A 17,957-nucleotide genomic window follows, 5' to 3' on the forward strand; every position below is an offset into this window, starting at 1 on the left:
ATTTGCTACGCTCTTTTATCTTCATACCAAGACGCTTTTGTCTGTGAGCGTGGCCAGTCAAGTGTCCTTCAGACTTGTTAACACGTGCCGAGTTGAAAACAAAGGAAACAAATAAACCAAAATGTACGTAATAGGTGTGCTGTGCAGCGTGACGTAGATAATCGTTGTTTTCACCACATCTCAGCTTATTATCCCCCATTTACTTTCGCTCTCTCCACCCTCCCCTGAGACTTACCTGCCGAAGTGTTGCCCAAGGCGGCTTTGTCGGTTAGTTTGTAGCGGTGCTTCTTTCCTGGCAGAAAAAATGACAGTGGAAAGTTTCAGCTGCTTCTTAAGTTCAATATTTGCGTGGCTTATAATTTGTAATACAGCTTCAGACCTCGGAAGTCTCAACCAAAGATGGACCTGCGCCAAACACAACGAGTGTAAACTTAAGGTGCCCATATTTTTGATAAGATCCGAACGGCTACTAAATAGTACAAGTAGATGTCAAGTTCGGAAAAGCAGGAGACGCATTGTCTATTTTAGTTGATGGCTCCTGCAACCGTTCTACATCTACCTTTTTGTTGCAACGTCCCTTCAGTTGCAACGCCAGTTTATTCTGAAAGGTGTTCTTAGACTGTCTTGTCTAGAACAAAATTTGCGCAGACGGATTCTCTACCTTCGCTGCAGTGGGTCAGGGTTAGCAGACGCGATGTCAAGCCATGATTCACGCGTCGATCATCACCTATTGCAAATACTTGGCTTGCTCAAGACTTGTCAACCTCGAAGCCGGGGGCGTAGTTCGCGAATATTACCGCTTGGAGGGTAATAAACAAATCTAGAAAACGGGTTTTCGGACAAGGAAATCTCCGGAGTCGTCGTATGTAGTCCGTCAATGATGCGATTTTCCTCGCGGAAAGAGTGCCTTCTGCTTCTTTATGTTGGCCAATATGTCTCGTATAGCTGCACTTACGGTATTCATTGGCGTTTACTTTGCCCGGAGCGTAGTCTCCAAAAAAAAAAAAAAAGGAAAGGGATTTGAGGGAAATCGCCGTGGCAAGTGGTACTTATTTGCTTTAAATATGAGTGATATCCAGATTGTGGCGTTGGGATGGACCCATTTCAAGATAGCAGTTATTTTGACGAAAGCCGCACACAATAAAAAAAGGGCGACCTCAGTTTTTTGGGGTCTTCCAGTTTCTTGAGAATGAGATCTCGGGGTGGCTGCCTTGACTATGGTTAATTATGCTATTTAGGCAAAATTATGGACGTACGAGGTGTTAGAGGTTGCGTGTGCAAACGCCGGGAGCCGGTTATTTACCGTGCAACTAAAATTTAGAAGCGGGGATTTGTTTCAGGCTTCTGAATCTAAAAATATGACGTCCTGATTGAAGTTACCTGGTGTTCTAAAAATATCCAGCAATTTTTATTTTCGTTTTTGCTAGAAATAAGACATTGTTTTTGAACACTGAACCGGAAGGAAATGATTTATTTAGAACTTAATTCGACCCGTGTTTAAAAAGAAAATGTCTACATAGTGAGTATTACGCATCATGATATTAAGAGCATGTTCAGAAATTGGCAATAGTTTCAAGTAATGAACCCTTGTTATATAAAGATAGCTAGGTTGTTCAATCCTTCTATGAAGGGTGTGCTGGTACCATTAAAGAGCAGGGAAAGGTCTGGATAATAAAATTATCTTGTCGTGTTCAAACATTTTGTGGATTTCATGCCAGGAAATGCATGTTACTCATGCAAGCATCATGAGGGGCTGTGAAATAAAAGCTGGTAGTGAGAGAACCCGTTGACCCTTTTCCCGTGTGCAGCCTCTCCAAGTCGTTACGCAACTTTTTGTTACGTGTTGCAGTGCTTTTTTATTCATTGGAACTTTTTAGGCCTCACCTCCACCATGCTCTTCAAATAAGAAAGGTTAGCTTCATAAGTACATTTTCTTGCAGCACGTGGAAACAATAAATTGACTTTTTCTCCATTCATTTTGAAGTGTTTATTCTTAGCACTACACTCGTCAAGATTTGAATGTCAGAGGAAGATACTTTTTCGTCTTTCAGCCTTGTTTGTTTTGATAGATAAATGGATAAACCTTAAAACTTAAATGGATATGCTATCCTAACCACACAAGAAGAGAAATTAGTAACGTTCTTCGAAGACCCGGAATTTTTCATACAACGGTTGATGAGGTTGAAGGCAAAGAAAAGTTAGTAATAGTCAATATTTCCATAGTTCCTCCGAAACCTACACCCTTGACTTTATGCGCTGCTTTAGCAAATTAGAGAAAAATATCTGACGTTTTTTTCGCTTTTTTTGTCTTCCACAGAGACGTTCCCAGGATGTGGCGTCTCTTGCTGGTGACACTTGCGGCGCTGGCATGCGCCTGGGCTTTGCCCCAGGGTGACGGCATCGCCGGTAAGTACGGTGGCGGACGCTTACCACCCCCGGAGGTTCTGCCGCCCGTCCAGCAAGACTTTCCTCCGCTCGACATGCCGCCCGTCCAAGGCGGTGGCGGTTATGGTCAGGGCGGGGGCGGACTGTACGGTACGCATTGCCACTATAGTAGAGGGCGCCACAAGTGTAATCCTTACGGCCAATTCACACACTTGCGTTTGCTTAGGACCGAGCTCTCGAGACCTCTTACGACGAGAGAGCACGCTGGCACGCTGGAGCCATCTATGAGGTGACCCTGGAACTGCATTTCACTAGAGCGAGTGTGTTTCGGTATTTGCGAGATCGAATCAACATGCTATGTTTGAGAAATGGTCATTTTTTAACATCGCCAAAATATAAATAACTGATGCGCCAGAAAAGACATATGCAAAAAACTCTGTGGTCCATGCCTACCCGATACATGGCGCCAGTGTGTTTTCTCGCAGCAAGAAATTTTAGGAGGTTTAAAGGCATATAGCCTTAAGCTGTCGCAAGTGTGTGAACCAACCTCTAAACGAGAAAAAGTTAGCAAATGGTGGACGAATCAAGGAAGGCGTACGGGCTCTATACTGTATCCAGTGTAGCGCGATTTTGTAATGGACACTTCGTCAGTCGTACGGCACCTGACTCCGAAAGGAGTGACGGGAACTGGCTGTAGCAGATGACTGAGGATGCGCAGTCGAGCGGGTGAGGGCGGGCGACCAACTGCGCTACCCCCGTCTTGCGCTTTCTCCCTTCAGCGTCACGTGATAGATCAACAGCTCCTTGATAGCAAGTTCGCAGGGTTCAATTTTGGACGCCGCCTGAAGAGGCAAACGCAAATTGGACACGAACTGCACCAGCGTTCGACTGGAACTCGTCTCCTCACTGATTGGACACGAATCTGAGCCGAACGCTGACAAAAAACTCGTTGCCAATCAGCGCCCCGGGTTTACCCCTTTCCGTGATGTCGAAACTTCAGCAGTTGTACCTTACTTACGTGGTGTTGGGAAGATGCTGTGAGGAAAGGAGCACACAGGATCATTCTTAGTTGTCGCGGTCGGTTTTGGCAAAAAGGGTTAATTGGACCCAAGCCTTGTCAAGTCGCATCTCTAGTGTCCCTTGATCTGCGCTGCCGAGATCCTTGTAACGAGATACCAAATAAATCATTATGGACTTTGATGCTCCATTCGCCGCTGAGCTGAGTGGAAGGTGGAATCTTCGTTTGTGAGGGCAAAACCGCTAAAAACAACGAACAAGTAAAAGAAACGAACAACAGAGCGCTACTTCCAACTGAAGTTTATTCTCAGAAAACACATATATATAGACCGTGAAATCGCGACATGTACTACAGAAATGCGACATCACCCAATCAGTGCGACATCACCAAATCAATGCGACATCACCCAATCTGGAATCTTCGTGCGCGCCGTAGCAGTCGATTGCTTGACTTTTATCGCCAAGCCTGGCTTTATGCGCTTGAGAATACAGCGAGCGTGATCACGTGGTGAAAAGCCGACAGTTAACTGGTCCAACCAGCTCGTAGCATGTGCACCCCTGTCGGCTTGGTTGTAAACGAAGGGTTGCGCTAAAATCTTAGCACCAGGTCGTACGCGTGCCTTCATTCGTCCTTGTATTGTTCGCGCCATTTCGCTCGTCTGAGTAATAATAAATACACGGCTTGCACTGGCCTCACATCAGCGGTCATTGTGGTGGCCTTGCAACAAAACGTGCGCCTTCATTGGCATACATTTCACACTCCCAAATTTATTTTTCTTGTCAAAAACAAGTAGGAATGACCAGCGGCATGATACGAGGACTTCATGTCAAGCAATGTCTACGATTACCCAAAGGAAAGCTTTAGTGTAAGGTTGCGTGATTGTTTGACAAAAGAAGCAAGGATGCAAGTGAACTGACCTTGAAGGAACAAACAAGGAACTGGCAAGAGAAAACACTTCTACCTGGCGACAGCTTTTCTGAGGTTTTTGCGAGCAGAGGACGGAGAGCGCGCACAACTTTAATCAGCACTCAAGATGGGGGAGAGCATGCTTGCCGGTATCTTTGACTGCATTGCCAATATCATTGTCTCCGGGTTGAGTCTTGGTTCTAAGCTCATCTTGGTATTTTTGATTGCATAGCTCTTATAACGACCGATAATTTGTTTTGTCGGTGGTAGGCTGAGTGAAACTATTGAATAAATGAATGGTAGTGATGTATATTATTTGTTGGCTTGTAGGGAGGATTCGATCGCATTCCTCCAATTGTAACTCTTGCTGTTGTCATCTTTTGTGGTACAATTTTTTTTACACAATGCAGCACAACTTGAGCAAATAGATACATACGTTTTGTGTAAATGCATCACAAAAGGAGATTAAGACGGAGCTGTAGAAATCACGTGACCTTCGAAATAATGGCGGATGTACGACTTCGTTTTCGAGTGGCGTCAAGGTGACCGGTCACTTTATTTTGCACTATTAACCTCGCAATCAATTTGAGTAACGTGAAGTAAAAATTTATTAATAAAATGTTTTAGTTCAAAATAGTTCAACTCAAGATTACCAACTAATTGATGTAGTTACTAACTTTCATTGTTCTCTGTTTACCTTGTAATCAAATTGAGTTTCTTGAAGTAATTAATTTGCATAAAATTGATTAGTTTCCAAGAATTCAATTGAAGACAATGAACTAATTCTAGCAGTCGCTGATATCTTACTGTCCCCCAATAACCTCGCAATCAAACTGATTTCACTATACTCAGTTATTTTTAATGTCACCTATTAACATCCTAATCAGACAACTAATAACCTTTTAATTATTAGTTTCAAGTAGTTCAACGTAACACAGTCTACTAATATCGAGCCGTAAAACCTTGCAAGAAAATATATTTTGAATCCGAAGTAATTTTTACGTACTAAAATTGAGCCGTTTTCATATGTTATATTATTCCAATATAGATCCAGATAATTCCAGTCTATTGAAATAACTTTCGATTTAGAGTTCACACTCTCATCGGCAACGTAATTAAGAATTGGGTGGCCGTGGGAACTTGCAGGCGGTGGCATGCAGCCTCAAGCAGGTGGCGGAGACTACGGTAACGAAGGTGGTGCGGCCCCCCCGCAAGGAGGCGACGGCGGGGACTACGGTGGCGGTGCTCCCGCGCCACCTCAGGATGGTGGCAACTTCGGTGGACAGGGTGACTGCGTCTGCGTGCCCTACTACCAGTGCAAGGAAGGCATGGTGTCCGAGGACGGTAGCGGGCTCTTGGACGCCCGCAAGAAGCCACCACCGAAGGAGGAGATTCCCCTGGTGAGGAGTGTGTCCTATGTCTCCACATGCTTTGTATTTTCCTTTGATGGGCCAAAGTAACGCCGCCAGGTCCGATCACGTGACCGCATGTGATATGTCCAATGAAGATATAGGACATAAACTATAGAAGGCATATATGAGGTGCTTAAAGTTCGTGTATGACCTTGTATTAGTCCCATCGTGTATTCGGGTGTTTTGAGCCAAGAAAGCATGCGAGCCCTTGAACGCATTCAGTATTATTTTAATGGGTCGAAAGTGGTAAACGCGTCGAAGGAAGATGTTTTTACGCGAAAAGGTTAGGAAACAATCACCGCTCCAACATCTTTGATTTGAGTAAATAACTTTTTTTGATGCATTTGCCATTTGTTTTGGTTAGTATATTGCTATTCGAGCTATCTTGTGTGCTTTTACCTGTATAGAATGCAACATATACTTTCTTTGATCTTCAAAGTTCACGTCCAATGATGGTTTTAATGGATTTTTTTCTCGCGCGTCACTTCCTTTTCCCAACATATTTTGTGTTAGACCTACTGTGCATGCTTTTACGTGTTGAATGTATGTGTTTGGCAATAAGTGCACCCTTCTGTAGTCCCACGGGTTGTTAAAGGCACCCCAAAAGTATAAAAAATATTGTCACGTGTTTACTGAATACACACATATACTTTTGTCACTAGGGCACGTGCCGTGTGTTCCACTGAGCAGTTTGTCTCGGTGCACGTAATCTATTTATCTGATCGACTCTTCTGGTATTTCTCCTAAACGGATAGCGAAATTGTTACGAGTAACTTGTATTTTCTAGCCCTGAAATTAAGCCTAAATCGTTGCCGACGGATCGGTTTGCTTGGTAATGGCTATGCCGATTATGTAGGTAATATTTTATTCGGAAACAACACCATTCCAATTGATTTATATACAAAATTAAGGCAAAACTATATTCACTCCAAACACCAGCAAACCTCGTCGATTCTTGAAATAGACGTTGTTTTGGCACACCTATTGTATGGAAGCAGTTCTAATTTATTTAACTGATTAATATCTTAGGACATTAGCAAGTAGACATGCATAATAATTATGGGGGGTTTCGTGGTGACAGTATTTTCCCTGGAATTTTCGTGATACTGTTTCGTGATGTTACGTTACTCTCGAAGACTGATGAAACTAAGTTCATAAAAGAAGCGTTAGTTCATGATTTTATTTTAAACATAAACCAAAGCTGCATAATTTTAGGAAGTATGAAGTGCTGGTGCCGTTTTCCACTGTTGCCTTAAAAGCACCGTTTGTTTGATACTGTTAATGTTTTTTTCCTCAAGACACTGTCTGTCGTCCCAAAAGTGTTAAGATCATGGTGTGTTGGGAGACATCGGAACAGTGCCAGCATGATAGTGCTGAACTCGACATGTATCATGTTCACTAAACTACTTATTTCGAATTTTGATTTTTATACCGAAAGTCAAAAGTGAGAGAATCATCCACCTGCACTGCGGTTTGTTAATAAATAGAATTATAATACTCCCAGAGAGATCTATTCAGAACATCTCTTGGTAATAAATAGAATTGTAATACTCCCAGAGAGACGGGTACATATATTCAGAGCATCTCTTGGTAATCATTGTTCTTGGTGGCTCGTCGTGCAGGATGGACTGAACGACCAGAAGTGTCCCGGAGTTGACCAGATTTGCTGTGCTGAGCCGAGCGCCGTCACGGAGCAGCCCTACGTGGCTTCGTGTGGCATCCGTAACGACAATGGTATTAACAGCCGCATCCTCACCAAGGACGGAAAGGGGGAGGCCGAGTTCGGCGAATGGCCTTGGCAGGTACGCCCAATTGAGATCTTTGCTTGGTGTTCTCCCAATAGCACAGGTATCTGAACCGAAATTTGGGTTTTGGTCTGGTAACTTGGGGGGCTTAGAAAACCCGAAGACGCCAAAGAACTAAACTTGACCTTCTTCGGCCAGAGTCTTGGCATTTTGGTGTTGAATGGCCCAAAAAGCGCCAGGTTTAGGCTTTACAACTAGTTTTTTGGCTCACACGCAACATCTTTGGCTGTCGTCTGACCCTTTGGCAATAATGTGACAAGCAAAAATAACACGACAAAAAAAATAAACCAGTTATAGTAATTTCAAAGAAAAGTAATTTGACTAACTCCTTGAAGCAAAACCAGATTAGGCCCAAGTTGTGCCTATAAAATTGCCAAGCTTATTTTAACTTGGGCAGTTCTCTTGCGTGCTACCTGGGCTTCAACCGTGCTTAAAATGGCACCAAAATCTCAACAAGTACTTGTCGCGGGGAAACACTTGAAGTTGTGTCAAGACACTAACCATTTTTTTTCAGCCGGTGTTGCTTTTCACTTTAATACCACGTGCCCTATGACGTCATATGACGTCACTGAGGTCGCGGGGGAGTAATTTCTTTCTCCAGTTTAGCTGTAGGGAGGGATTCCTCGTGACTATGCACTTAAAGGGATACTGAACCGAAATTTGGATTTCGCAAAGTAAGGCTGCAGAAGTGTTGAACGGGACGCTATGAACTCCAAAACATCACACGTACATCGATATCTCAAACAGATGGCCGTACTTTTGGAAAAGAAGGGCGCGATCAAGCGAGTTCTTTGACGTAACTGTCCTCCGGGAGAATTTGAAAATGAGGAGAAGCGGCCTCGCTTCTCTCCTCCTCGCTTCGGTTCACCAGTTTGACGGGACGTAGCGAGAAGGAGAGAGAATGGGAATCGTGACGTGCCTTGTCTCGTTGGCCTCGTCGGCCGGGTTCAATCGCGCACTTCTTTTCCAAAAAATACGGAGATCCGTTCGATATATCGCCGTATGAATGATATTTCTTGGTTTTGCAGCTTCCCGCCTATCCGCCCGGCCTTGTTTTGTGAACTCGAATTTTCGGTTCAGTATCCCTTTAACATCCGTTCGAATCGACGAAAGCATTGGTCTTGCGATAGCCTACAGTGTTTGAATTTTATCACTTAAAAGAATTTCCTTAGACGATCCTCTACTTTAGAAGCAGTTCGTGCATTACAACGTGACTGCACGTGACCATAAAAAAGAGTAAGAGCAGACCTGCAGATGGTTGAGCGTAAAGCAGAACTTCGTACCCGCGTTTCGATCAATGGTTCTCGCGCAAAACCGTCTTGTCTCAACAAAGTTGAGACAAGATATTTTTTTTCTTGATATTGGGGTATGTGTACTGAGGTGGAGTAAATATTTCAGAAAGCTTGACTTTGTTGTCGCCGACAAGGTAGATACAATTTATTAATTTTTACTGTTTCAACCTTAAAATATCCCACTATTTTCAACTTGTCGGTATGTCCTTGCTGTGCTCCGCGTGAGCATAAAATGCCCGCAGGACTAGTGAATTCATGTAAAGAAGTTTTCAGTGCATATCAGTGCATTTGTCGAGTACGTCGGAAGAGTCGGTCACCCTCTTCAACAACCGACAACGATTGAGCCGCTGGGTTTTGTAGAAAAATTTGTAGCCAGATAGATGTATTTTTACTATATGTCCACTTTCGTTCTCCTGAAGCATCTTCAGAGCGTGCGACGTGAATTTATGCCCCAATAAAAACGATCATGATTATAGTCTAATACAATGTATAATAACATATCTTAAATATATTATTAAATTGCAACTTTATTAGGGGTTATGTATTATCGTGTTAAGTGAAATTATTCCAAGGTTGCATTCTTTGGGGACTGCTTGCAATGTCTTATTTTTCTTAAGGCTTATATACTGCAAGAACAGTTAATAAATTTAGATAGATGTTGTTTCCTATTACTATTGTGCATGACTGCTGAAAAGCGTTTTGAAGTTAATTGCTGTAAATGGGGGGGGGGGGGGTAAAACTTTTTGCATGCAGAAGATGGCCCGATGATGTTTTCATATAGTGATGTAACCTTGAGGACCTTGAGATTGAACAAAGTGCTTACGAAAATTCGCGAAATTGTTAATGGGAAGTCGCGGAAGAAAATGTTTTGTATAACCTATTCTTCCCGTTAAACGACAAGTGTCTTTTAACTCTATGCGAAATTACAGCTTCCTGCTCTCACATTAACGTGGACTTAAGTTTTTTTTTATTTTTTTGGTTTAGGCGGCAGTCCTCAAGTACGAGAGTGAAATCCTGAAGTTTGAATGTGGTGGAACTCTCATTGGAAGTCGGTACATCCTCACGGTCGCCCACTGCGTTGCTCGATTCGTGTGAGTGCTATGCCACCTTTGTATGCCAGATTTTTACCTTTGAGCGCTACAGATGGCAAGTTCTTCAATGCTGTTATTGAACCTTTAGAGTTAATTTTCACCAAGTTCGCAAGAGTATTTTAAACAGTGTGCCATTTATTCTTTCCACGTTTAGTACATTTTTGGTTTGGTTATTTCCCTCTAGTAAATTATTAAAGATTCCGTTACTACTAATATGTTGGTTGGTTGGCAGAAGGTTTGTGTGCGAACCTTCAGCGAATTTGCTTACTACGTTTCACTGTTTAGTTTTAACACTAGATACTACACTCTACGATGTGGTGAGTTGCTATTTATTGTGAGGTGGTCTCTGACTGCAAAAATATAGTCGAAACCCCGGTTTCTGTGACAACCATTGGATTGTCTGAAGAAAGGTACAAAGGGAAGTAACCCGACCGAAAGAGAGATGAGCACAGAAGGAAATGACAATTGTAGGTGCGAATATATTTCTCGTACAATAACCCCAAAGTAAAGACAAGATATAATCTTATATGGAAGGCATCAGCTGAACAAATGTAGATTTGCTGCTTAAACCGAGGCAAAGATACTATCCTAATCACAGTTAGCGGGAGCACGGGAGCAGGGAGCATCGGGTATTCTGAGGACACTCTAACGACCCGGTGTGTAACTGCAGTGCGTCCGCACGGCTGCAGTTTTAGTTCCGCGTCGGGCCGTTAGAGTGCTCTGATTGTACCCGATGCCACGCGCTCACGGGTTGCCGCAAACTGTGATTAAGATAGTACTGCGAACTTTCAGTGAGCTGACGATTGGGATGCTCATTATTAACAATCCGTGCGTGACTATTTCTCAGAAATATGCTGCGAGGACAACGCTCACGTGCGTTTATGTTAAGTGCGTAGCAGTTAAGTTGCTCTTGTCATTACGTGAGTGATTCCTTTTTAGCAGCTGCTGCAGTCACTTTTGCGATCGACACTAAAATGTACCTTGCCATCTATCGGAGCATAGAAACTTTTCATCCGTTAGAGAAGGAGTGGCCAACCCAATCCAATGTCACTTTTTTTTTTCTCTCGCAGCGGCTACGACCGCGTGCCCCTCAAGGTTCGGCTCGGGGAGTGGGACACGCAGTCCATGAAGGAGTTCTACCCGCACGAGGACTACGACGTGGGAAACATCTTTATTCACCCCCACTTCAAGAATAGCTCCCTGTGGAACGACGTCGCGGTCCTGGAGCTCACGCGCCACGTCCACTACGCCCCTCACGTGTCTCCCATCTGCCTGCCCAAGCTTGAGGATGTCTATGAGGGAAGCCATTGCGTCGTCACCGGCTGGGGCAAGGACGCCTACCGTGAGTGTTGAGCAAGATAGTGGTTGACCAAGCAGTGTTTATTATAAGAGAAAAAAGTATATTTAAAGTCAAAGAATGAAAGGGTCAGTAATTGTAATTGTGTACAAGGGAAGTTAATCAGGCTCAATGGTCGTGGTGGTGTCTCAGCTGTAGATGATTAATTTAGTTGGTGGTGTATAATTAAGAGCCTGGTGCCTTTGCCTGGGATTTTTAGCGTGCATCACTCTAAAGACCATATCGAATCAGGCAAGGGTGGGGATTGAAGCCAGCATCTCTGGGTTCTGCAGCGCGATCTTTCGCAACACGCGCTACAAGCTGCCGGGCCTTAACACAATGAGCCGGAACCTCGAAAGACCAATGAAATCGTGTGGTTTCTACAACCAGGCCGATTGAAAATTTCGAGGATTCTGGTACAAGAGAAATCGAGGATAGATATATACAAAAATACCTATATGCGCACGCGCGCGCAAATACACGCATACATTCACACATACACACACATACACATGTACATACATTCCCGGCTGATGTCCCCGCAATATGACGAAGGCATATTGCGGAAAAGGCGCCGTGTAGCCGAGCTTTCGGTTGCATAAAAGATCCCTAGGTGGTCGAAATTAATCCTCAGTCCTCTGCTGGGGCATGCCAGATGCCCATCGTTGGTTTGGCACGTGAAACTTAGATTTGACTTTGACATATATATGTATGTATATGCATGTATATATGTATGTATACATGTTTGTATGTATATATATATCCTAGCATTGCGGAATGTTTTTGTGGCTTATGGCTTACTTTCACTATGAACGAAAAGCGTGTGCTGCACTCTTGAGCATTGATTGCGTTCTACATCTTGGTGCAGTGCATATTGAAGCTTTATACCTAAAAATTGTTGTATTCCACCTCTTCTGAGCTGATCCCAATTCTACCCACCTGTTGTTCATCATTCTTAAGGAATTGGTCGTTCACAGTCACGTAAAATAAAGAATCATGAATTGATGTAGACGTGCAACCGCTGTTGCATGAAGACGGAGAACAACCTCAATGGCTCTTTCGAGTTAAAGTTGACGTTTCCTTCAGAAACAAATACATTGAAAACGTACATTTGGTGTGGTCCTTTTTAAAACACAACTAGCGATGTTCGTTTTGTGAAGTCTAAGAAGCATCTTATTTCCCAATTTAGGAGATTAAGGTTTGTGACGCATCTAATAACCGCTCTTGCTTTCTTGTTGTTATTCCAGGAACTGGCAAGTTCGCCAACATCATGAAGGAGGTCACGGTGCCCGTTATCGACAACCCCACCTGCCAGAACCTGCTTCGGCAGACTCGACTTGGACGCTATTTCCGGCTCCACGAGGGCTTCATCTGCGCAGGCACCGAGGACGGAAAGGACTCCTGCAAGGTAATCCTTCAAATTGAGTGGTCGAAACTTGACGTCAGCAGTTTGCCTTTTGCGCAACGGATATCGCGTGAAGCACTGAAGCTGCACTTAGGAGAAACTACCTCATGACTTGGACATTTTGGTCAAAATCGATTAAGGTGCGAAAGTACTTGAAAGGGTTTTCGGACGAGCAGCACTTGCCATTACAGTTGTATGCAATAGGAAGCCTGGCGAGCGACTTGCGAGTGCATAAGTGCCTTATTCATCCATGCACATCTTCTTCCGGGGGTTGGATCGTTCTCTCTGAAACGCTGCAATACATACAATCTGGCCGTGAAGGGACTATATTATTGTAGTAATACGTAGTTCCTACTCTGCTTCACAGCCCCAGCTTCTATGCATCTGTGGTGTCAGCCCACTGCTTCCCCTCTCCATACCTGCGTAGCGCGAGAACATTGGTCGCGCGCGCTCAGACTTTGAGACTACCAGCTGCGTTTGTAGCTGGCTCGCTCTCCCAAGCCTTGCTTTCCACTGCGCGAGAAACGCGAGAAAGCAAGATACTTGGAGGGTCCCCACTTGAAGCTATTACTTTTAAGACCTCACGGGAGAAACCTCGCCACCGAGGAGAGGCCCAGGTTTCATTCAGGTTTGACGAAATCTGTAATAAGCGTAGCGTAAATAGCGGTTTGAAGGTACCATTCAATATTACTTTTTAGACTATGTAAAAAAAAGTTATCTATTTATTACTACTGACTGTCCTTCAGAATTTTTTTGGTAGGAACGAAATAACCAGCGTGTGCAAACTTGCTTTTTTCCTTCAACGATACTTTTTTTTTTTTTGCAAACAAACTTGCTGCAGCGCTTTTTCCGTGGACATTGGTGCCCGTAATGTTTACTTTTTGCGCAACATGCGAACGTGTAGATTCCTGGAAGTCGCATATATTCAAGAAATAACGGTTCTTTTAGAACACGTGCATCTAGTTCTGAAAAGGTGCTTCAATCATATGCATTGCTATGTTTAAAAGTGTTACTACCGAAATTGCTTAGCCAATTGATTTGTACACTCGGCGGAGTTCAAATGTTTAAGAGGAAAGACACTGGCTAGGTGGCACAAGCTACTGCCCAATTAGGGGGTTTAGTCGTATGCACAGGTCCACCCTTTTCAAGTCAGCACAAGGCCTCCTCTTACTATGGCTAAGGTGCCTGGAATGCGCCTCCGACTGGTGTTTACCACTTCTTCACTTGTGGTCCCTCGAGTTCAACCTTCTGACGTCATAAATTCTGGTGGTGTTACAGCAGCGAAGGTGCCTGTTCTGTTGTAGGACACTTTTGCAGCAGTTCACGGAAACTTAACTAAGCAGCCACGAATCGTGACACCGCGACTACAGCGACACCTACGTTCGCTCGAGCTTTCTGCTAAAGCTTCTAGATTCAGCTGCCAGGGTCGCGACATCCAATTGGTGTTACATGGTACACTAAATTACGTAATTTGTTTTGAATTTGGGACTAATCTTGATACAGGGGTGTTATAGGACGCTGAACACACCACTTCAAGACGGGTTTCAGGCACCGTACAGTCCCAAACAAAAGGAGCGCGAACGACGGAGTGACCTCTCGCGATCGTCGCACCACTCAACGCTCTTCAGCGGAACCTCTTCCGCAGTTTGCGCGGTGTGGTTTTAGAGTATCGACGGTGCCAAGTGACCGGCCCTTTCAGCAAATAGAATTCGCGCCTATTTCTTTCAGTTTACCACTTATCACCGCGCCTTCGCCGTGTTGGCAATGCGGCACATGCATTTGGAATGCCTCGTAATGACGCACTAAAATTACCTTTCATCAGTCGCACACTTTTGTGTGAAATGCATAACTCTAAGATAGGCCTAAGGCTGATCTGTCTTTTTTTTATGCGTCATCACCGGTGCATTCGAAACGCGCGTACCCCATCCTCAACTTCGGGGATTAGTAGCGAATACGGGGGAAGACTAGAGCAATTAGGCCCGACTTTTATTTACTGAAACGGCCGGCCATTTGGCACCGTCATTATTCCCAAAAGGGACCACGTGCTTCGAGAAAACTCTGACGACTGTCGAGTGTCTGGAAGAGGTCGAGAGGCTGTCGCTCCGTCCGCGTTTCTTTTGTTCGGGATTATACCTTAGGTGCAGGGACATAGAAGTGATCCTGAAGTGACAGCATTTCGGGTATCAAATCAAGATGGCGGAGTATTATACTGTGGGACGTCCCGATTCAAGGAATTGGTCTGAGAACTATTGCAAAAACAACAAAAGAAGCTTGCAAATGCACACGTTGCTCTTCGTATTGCCTCAAGGTGATATAACATAGAACTCAAGAGCGACCTGCAGCAGTAGAAGCGTCTGTCATATCCACGTTTGCTGCAGTGCGGTCGCCAGGATGGCGTAGGGAAATGGCATACTTTTATGACATCAATGGGTCGCGCCACCTATTGACATCAATAGGTCGCGCCACCAATAAATGGCGCCAGTGTATCCAAGAGGATACACTGGCGTTACCTATTGGGTATCCGTGCAACGCGCAGTTTTTGCACAATTCCTATTTTGTTTCGCAGATGTATTTGTTTTTGGCCCTAAAAATATTAATAATGTTAAACACAATTTGTTCCAGACAGTATGCACTACCAGCACAGAATACCGGCGAAAGCCGGAACGCGTGGACTTCGTTACATGATCCGCTATCTGGATGGGATAAAGTTGAGCAGTGGAAGCCTACTGAAAAATATTATATGCATTTATTTCTGAACTGTTTATTGGACACTTTTTCATATCTGAACTTATTATTTCATATCAGTTTCAGCTAGGCTAGGTGGCGCTAGGTACCGCCCAATTCATGTGCTACAAAAGCATTATTATTTACTCACGCTACCATGCAAATACATTACGCATACCACTAGCATTAGCTGAACATATACATTGAGCAATACACATACGCGGCACAGCAAACATGAATACCACAGCACACCCGATAACTAGAGCTCTGCGTTTCCGCCTTTTATACTGGTCGTTTTGAAGGTACGAATTTTCTCGATGACCACCTGAGCAATAAATAATATTCCCAACATGCTGGTTTATTTTCAGTAATGTCATACCTCTGAAAGTATTTTGAACGGCTCAGGGGATGAATCCTAGTAAAAAGTGAACGGTAATGCCTCAATTATTTCAAAGCCAATAAATCAAGCCGCTCCACTGAGGTTCAAAACCCCGTGTTCGCCTTCTCGCGCGGCGCGTCGTATACTGAAAAAAAAAAGAAGATATGAATGTATTTCTGATATGTTTATTGAACGCACTGCAAATTCTGATATGAAAGTCATATAAGTTAACATTTTAATCACATATGAACTTTTATGCTGCATATCAGTTCTCCTATGGGGCATACCAGTTTCTGAGTATTTCATATCAGTTTCATGTTGCATATCGGTTTTTGGATATTTCATCAGTTTCATATGTCGCATATCAGTTTTTGGATATTTCATATCAGTTCTTATATGGATTCATATAACTTTTTTCAATAGGGATGTCCAGAGGAGCGTGCTCGCAAACGGCGGCGCGTCACCGGTAGCCACAGCAGACTAATTAATAGAAGCGTGCGCGTCTGGATGTGGGATGCACGAGCCGAAAATGGCGACGAGTCGCCGGCATCCAATAGGAGCGCCAGCGGCACGATTAAACGATGGTGGTACTTGGATGAGTCAGAATATATTGAGGTACTTAGCCCACAAGGTAGAGAAAAGAACAGGACAAAAAAGAGGCGCTACTCAAAACTACGTTTACTGACAAGAAAAGAGAAAGAAAAAAACCCAAATAATCCGCCGCGGACTCGTGCATCTACCACCAGCCAAGTGAATGATAGTGGCTCGTTCATCCAGGCTCGTGTGGGCCCTTCATTGTTTGTTGAAGGAATTCCCTTTCCTTGTTTGACAGCGTTACGTATTCCACACTAATACAATTCCTGTCCTCGGAGGATGTAGAAGGCCATCCAGTACCTCGCGGGTCAATTTGTCTTTGTTCTTCCCCAAGATGTTGGTCTCGCCGAATAATGATCTGCATGTGGGATCCCTGCAAATTAATTGGAAGATTTCCGCCCACTGTAGGCCTTCAAGGAGTAATAATTTCTCTCCTGTTCTTTTTCTCTCTACCAATTGTGCGCTAAATACCACAATATGTTAGACTACCAACTAACTCAAATGTCAACTTCAGTGGAGTCAGGATATCCAGCGCTTTAGTGTGTTCTCTCGCTATAAGATATAACAAGAACTCTGTCCTAGGCAAACGCGAGTATGTGAAGGGGCCTTTAGGGCGCAGCAAGGTTCTTCCATTCACGGTCGCCTTCTGTGTTGCAGGGAGACGGCGGAGGACCGCTGTCCTGTTACACCCCTGATGGCCGCTACCACCTGGCTGGTCTGGTTGCCTGGGGTATCGACTGCGGCACCCCTGAGGTTCCGGGAGTCTACGTCCGGGTGGCCAAGTACATCGACTGGATAGCCGAGGTTACCCGACAGCCCCTCAGCGAATTTTATCCCAAGCCATAGGGGACTGTCAAGAAAAGATACTTTGACCTTTCTAGAAGCACCATTTACAGAATGAATGACGTTGCTAATTTTTTTCTTTATTTTATTTTATAAACGTTGGTCTTTTTTTTAAAACATTGAGGTCTGTCTCCCGATTTGGTCTTGTCAAAAACCATATTGGATGCAGTGTTTTTTTAAACTGCCAAGGAAATGGAACAAGAACAAAAGAAAAAGGGGGCTGTTCAACTCGTTTTTATTAGCGGGAAGTGTATGTCGAAGTACATGTGCGCAGTGCGTTTCTTGTACATATTTTATATAAAGCGCCATCTTTTTACATCGTCGTTTTTTGTCATTTCTTCCTGGTGCTCTTCACATAGATTGTAGCAAACTTTTAGAATGGCCAACAACATTGCGGATCAAAGATGCCGTAGTCGTTTGAAAGCCACCCTATTCTCTGACCTCGTCACCTTTAAAATCTCTATTTAAAAAAAAAAAAAGAATCCGTTTGTTAAGACAATACATATTGTCTGCTGCACAAAGGTGAACTACCAAAAGTAGTTTCGCCTCTTGTAGAAGCCCCAATGGCGCCATAGCGCAGATGTGGCGTCATCGGTGCCATATTGCTTTATTGTGGAAGTGTTCGTCTCCCCAACTTCAGATGTAGTTCGTTGTTTATATAAATTTGAGACGTGCAGCGAAGCAAAAGCATCTACCTGCGTTGAACTATAATTACATTATCATTAGTCATGGTTGCAAACTTATACTGATTAGCAAAATCAAGACTT

At 43.9% G+C, this 17,957-nt stretch overlaps 1 protein-coding gene across 1 annotated transcript in view; it reads left to right on the plus strand.

Annotated features, from left to right (window-relative positions):
- The window catches only part of LOC8053119 (phenoloxidase-activating factor 2), a 38,508-nt gene extending 21,002 nt beyond the window's left edge, over positions 1-17,506 (plus strand). The window contains exons 3-9 of the mRNA XM_029969673.4: positions 2,318-2,535; positions 5,456-5,709; positions 7,344-7,523; positions 9,803-9,909; positions 10,980-11,251; positions 12,493-12,653; positions 17,005-17,506. Of these exons, the coding sequence (XP_029825533.2) occupies positions 2,331-2,535; positions 5,456-5,709; positions 7,344-7,523; positions 9,803-9,909; positions 10,980-11,251; positions 12,493-12,653; positions 17,005-17,193 (1,368 nt within the window). The 5' untranslated portion in view covers positions 2,318-2,330 and the 3' untranslated portion in view covers positions 17,194-17,506. The remainder of the gene's footprint in view (positions 1-2,317; positions 2,536-5,455; positions 5,710-7,343; positions 7,524-9,802; positions 9,910-10,979; positions 11,252-12,492; positions 12,654-17,004) is intronic.
- Positions 17,507-17,957: the final 451 nt, after the last annotated feature.

Source organism: Ixodes scapularis, unplaced genomic scaffold (genome assembly GCF_016920785.2).
Source record: "Ixodes scapularis isolate PalLabHiFi unplaced genomic scaffold, ASM1692078v2 PGA_scaffold6__148_contigs__length_123643588, whole genome shotgun sequence".
Classification (NCBI taxonomy): Eukaryota; Metazoa; Arthropoda; class Arachnida; order Ixodida; family Ixodidae; genus Ixodes; species Ixodes scapularis.